The 3,613-nt window shown below is 51.4% G+C and overlaps 1 protein-coding gene across 2 annotated transcripts; it reads left to right on the forward strand.

Annotated features, from left to right (window-relative positions):
* Positions 1-533: 533 nt before the first annotated feature.
* Positions 534-2,724, forward strand: LOC118982555 (free fatty acid receptor 2-like). 2 transcript variants are annotated; one of them, XM_037039679.1, is made up of 2 exons: positions 534-626; positions 1,608-2,724. In XM_037039679.1, exon 2 carries the CDS (start codon positions 1,615-1,617, stop codon positions 2,602-2,604), a length of 990 nt encoding a protein of 329 aa, XP_036895574.1. In that variant the 5' UTR covers positions 534-626; positions 1,608-1,614; the 3' UTR covers positions 2,605-2,724. The 2 variants fall into 2 exon arrangements, with proteins under 2 accessions (XP_036895574.1, XP_036895575.1); XM_037039680.1 differs by lacking the exon at positions 534-626 and adding an exon at positions 948-1,104.
* The last annotated feature ends 889 nt before the right edge of the window (positions 2,725-3,613 follow it).

Raw genomic sequence — 3,613 nt, forward strand, 5'->3', positions numbered from 1 at the left:
TTAGTATTCCCATCCTCACCTGACCGAAAAGGAAACTAGAGTTCAGAAAATTCCTATGCTCCAAAGTCACAATGAAGGGGCCTGAACTGAGCCCACATGTGCATGACTGGGAATCCCATGCTATTTCTTCCAGAATACGGGTCAGGCTAGGAGAAACCAATCTGTTTCAACTGAGAGGGTGAGAGAAACTTATCGGGGGCAGAGGGAAGGAGACCATATAGAAAGGGAAAAATTAAGAATAAAAGGAAGTAGAAATCTTCTTTTCTGAGAATGAGTAGAATTACAGAAGAAATTGCCTAGATGTGGACTTGAAAAAATGGGGAAAATGCCTAGGATTAAAAAGAAATTCGGGGACTTGGTTTGGAAGTCAGAATGAGGATATCTAGGGTTAGGAGAAAGATGCGGGCGCCTTTTCCTTCAGGCTGGAGAGAAGACAGCGCTCAATTACTGACCTGCCTCTCTGTAGTCACGTGACTTGTGTTGGTATAAAAGCTTTCTACCAGACAGGTTCCTTACAATATTTTCCTGTGCGAAATGAGCGGCAGCAGTGGCTGAAGGTCTGTTCCTCTTTCCCAGAAGCTTTCACACTTTCCAAGAAGCCATCTATCCGGAAAAGCGAAGACAAGGCAAGGCAGCTTGCACTCTGGGAAGGAATGCCAGGATCAGAATCGGAGGGGAAGCTGTTGGGGGGCTGGAGGAAGTCTGTCAGAAATTGAGTGTAGGGATTTTGCCTGGCAACAGCAGCCAGTGGGGTGGGGACAAGGAAATGCAGACCAGGACATCAAGCCCAGAAAAAGGATGGAGGGGTTAGACTGTGTGGGTGGTGAGGGTTATAAGTCAAGTGGAAGTTGAGTTACCCATTAAGAAGAGTTCTTGTTTATAGTCAAAACACCAGGCTCGGGAGCTAGTGACTGCCTGTGGGCTTCTCTGAATATTCTGTAATGCCTTTTGGGGAACAAGCTCCTCAAAATAGTGCTGGCTCACCTTCCTTTCACTCTCCCTACCCCCACATTTCACTAGCTTGCTTCCCTTTTAAACAGTCCCCAAGTCCGGTATTGGACAGGGGAGGAAAATCTGTGTTCTGCAAAAGGAGAGGAAAACGAGGTAGGGAGATGGGTCGGAAGCTAGGCACCTGCTGCCTGGGTGTGGGAGGGGTCCTGCGGAGGGCCAGCCCGGGGAAGGGGCCTGATGCTCACAGCAGAGTTCTCCTCTCCCTGTGGGAAGTCTTGCTTTTTCTCTCTGAAGATCTCCAACGGAAGAAGGGACTTAAGGAAAGTTGGAAACTGATAACAGTAACGTCCTGTATCTGAGAGCAGAGTAGGAGAAAGGCTGGGGGAAACAGGAGGGGGAATTCCCTCGGGGAGAAAAGGGTTGGTCTCCCCCAGAGAATGATGACAGCGAATGTAATAACTCCTAGTTAATATCCCGCCCCAGGCAAAGTCAATAATTGTTCTGGGCAGTTCTGGCAGGTGTGTGACCGAGCAGTGGTGGCAGCAGAAAGCCTGGGCCTGGGAAGGGGAGAGTGCCAGAGAGGATGTCCTTATCCCGAACCAGGGGCAGCCTGTGAGTGGGGACTCCTGACCCTGCCCTTTTTCATCCTCCTCCAGATTGGTCATGCTAGACTCAAAGAGCTCCTGGATCCTCGCGGCCTACACCATTATCTTCCTCACTGGTCTCCCTGCCAACCTCCTGGCCCTTCGGGCCTTTCTGGGCCGGGTCCGCCAGCCCCACCCTGCACCTGTCCACATCCTCCTGCTCAGCCTGACCCTGGCGGACCTCCTCCTGCTGCTGCTGCTGCCCTTCAAGATCTGTGAAGCTGCGTATAACTTCGAATGGCCTCTGCCTGAGGTCGTCTGTGCCCTCACAGGTTTCGGCTTCTACAGCAGCATCTACTGCAGCACGTGGCTGCTGGCAGGCATCAGCATCGAGCGCTACCTGGGGGTGGCTTTCCCCGTGCGGTACAAGCTGTCCCGCCGGCCTCTGTATGGAGTGATTGCTGCTCTGGTCGCCTGGATCGTGTCCTTTGGTCACTGCACCATCGTGATCATCACTCAGTACTTGGACTCACCACAGAACCCCACGCAAAACACAAAGTTTGCCTGCTATGAGAACTTCACCGACACCCAGCTAGAGTTTGTGCTCCCTGTGAGACTGGAGCTCTTCCTCGTTCTCTTCTTGATCCCCATGGTGGTCACCATCTTCTGCTACTGGCGCTTCGTGTGGATCATGCTCACCCAGCCCCATGTGGCGGCCCAGAGGCGGCGCCGAGCTGTAGGGCTGGCTGTTGTGACACTCCTGAATTTCCTGGTGTGCTTTGGGCCTTATAATGTGTCCCACCTGGTGGGGTATGCCACCAAGAAGAGCCCCACGTGGAGAGCGGAAGCTGTGTTATTAAGTTCCCTCAATGCCAGCCTGGACCCCTTGCTTTTCTATTTCTCTTCTTCAGATGTGCGCCGAGCCTTTGGAAAAGGGCTTCAGATGCTGCAGCACCAGGGCTCCTCTCTGTTGGGACGCAGAGGCAAAGAGACAGCAGAGATGACAAATGGAGACAGGGGTGTGAGTCAAGCAGAAGGAGCACCGAGTTCTGACTTCACCACAGACTAGGGGAGTTCCTGGACCTCTGGAGGCACTGGGGGCCCCATATGGGCTGAGCGGGTTGGGAGCGGGAGAGCATGAGGGTTTCAGGTTCAGGAATCCTCGGACCCAACCTACCACTGGCACTGTCAAAATCTCTCACCTTCCCAAAAGAACACAGCTCTCCGACAAAAGGAGAAAAAGTTGGGCTTAGAAGCACTATCGGGCCAAGTTTCAGAAGCAATGTTGCTAATATGAATTTAGTCCTTGCGAGGTGGTCGGTAGCTTTGGGTGATCAGGCTGAAGCAGAGAATCCTGAAGCAATCTTGCCATAAGCTTTGTAAAAACACCTGGGTGCTGGTATAGCCGTTGATGCTGGAAAGAAGCCAATGGGAAAGTGATGGAAGAGAAATCCTAAATGAGGTCAAAGAAGAACTCAGGAAAATTCTGAGCCAAGCGGACTGGGAGAGGCGGCTGAGGGCTTAGGTCTCTGATGCTCTAGATTTGCATTGTATTATTCAGGCCTGCTGCTTTGCAAGTGTGCTCCAGCCATCTTCATGCGTGTATCTTCTCTCCTCCATTAAACTGGGAACGTCCTGAGGCCTGGGTCTTGTCTTCTCCCTCCATGGCACCCCACACAGGTCAGGGTGCAGCTTGGCACCCATCAGTCAGAGCTCAAAACTGACTAGCACAAGAGTAGACAGCTTGGCCTGGCAGACTGAAAATAAAGATTTTAAAACTCTGAAGGAAGTGTCCACTTTTTGTAGCATTTCTGCAAGCCTGGTGAGGGCAAAATGGAATGAAGAGCCAGACTCAGCAACAAAGAGGGAAGGTGAAGCATCTGAAACCACAGAAACATTTAAGGTAAAGGTGTAACGGGAGTGGATTAAGTGAGGGGACCAACATAATCCTGTTTAGGTTGATGAGCAGAGACTGGGTTTAGAAAGATGTGGGCTGAGTCCTGATCCTGACTCAAAGTTATCAGTGGATCACAGGGGCTTAAAACATCCTACTCTTCTGCTTAGAAACCCACAGAGTT

This window comes from Sturnira hondurensis, unplaced genomic scaffold, assembly GCF_014824575.4.
Source record: "Sturnira hondurensis isolate 20B ecotype Veracruz unplaced genomic scaffold, ASM1482457v3 Scaffold0025395, whole genome shotgun sequence".
Classification (NCBI taxonomy): Eukaryota; Metazoa; Chordata; class Mammalia; order Chiroptera; family Phyllostomidae; genus Sturnira; species Sturnira hondurensis.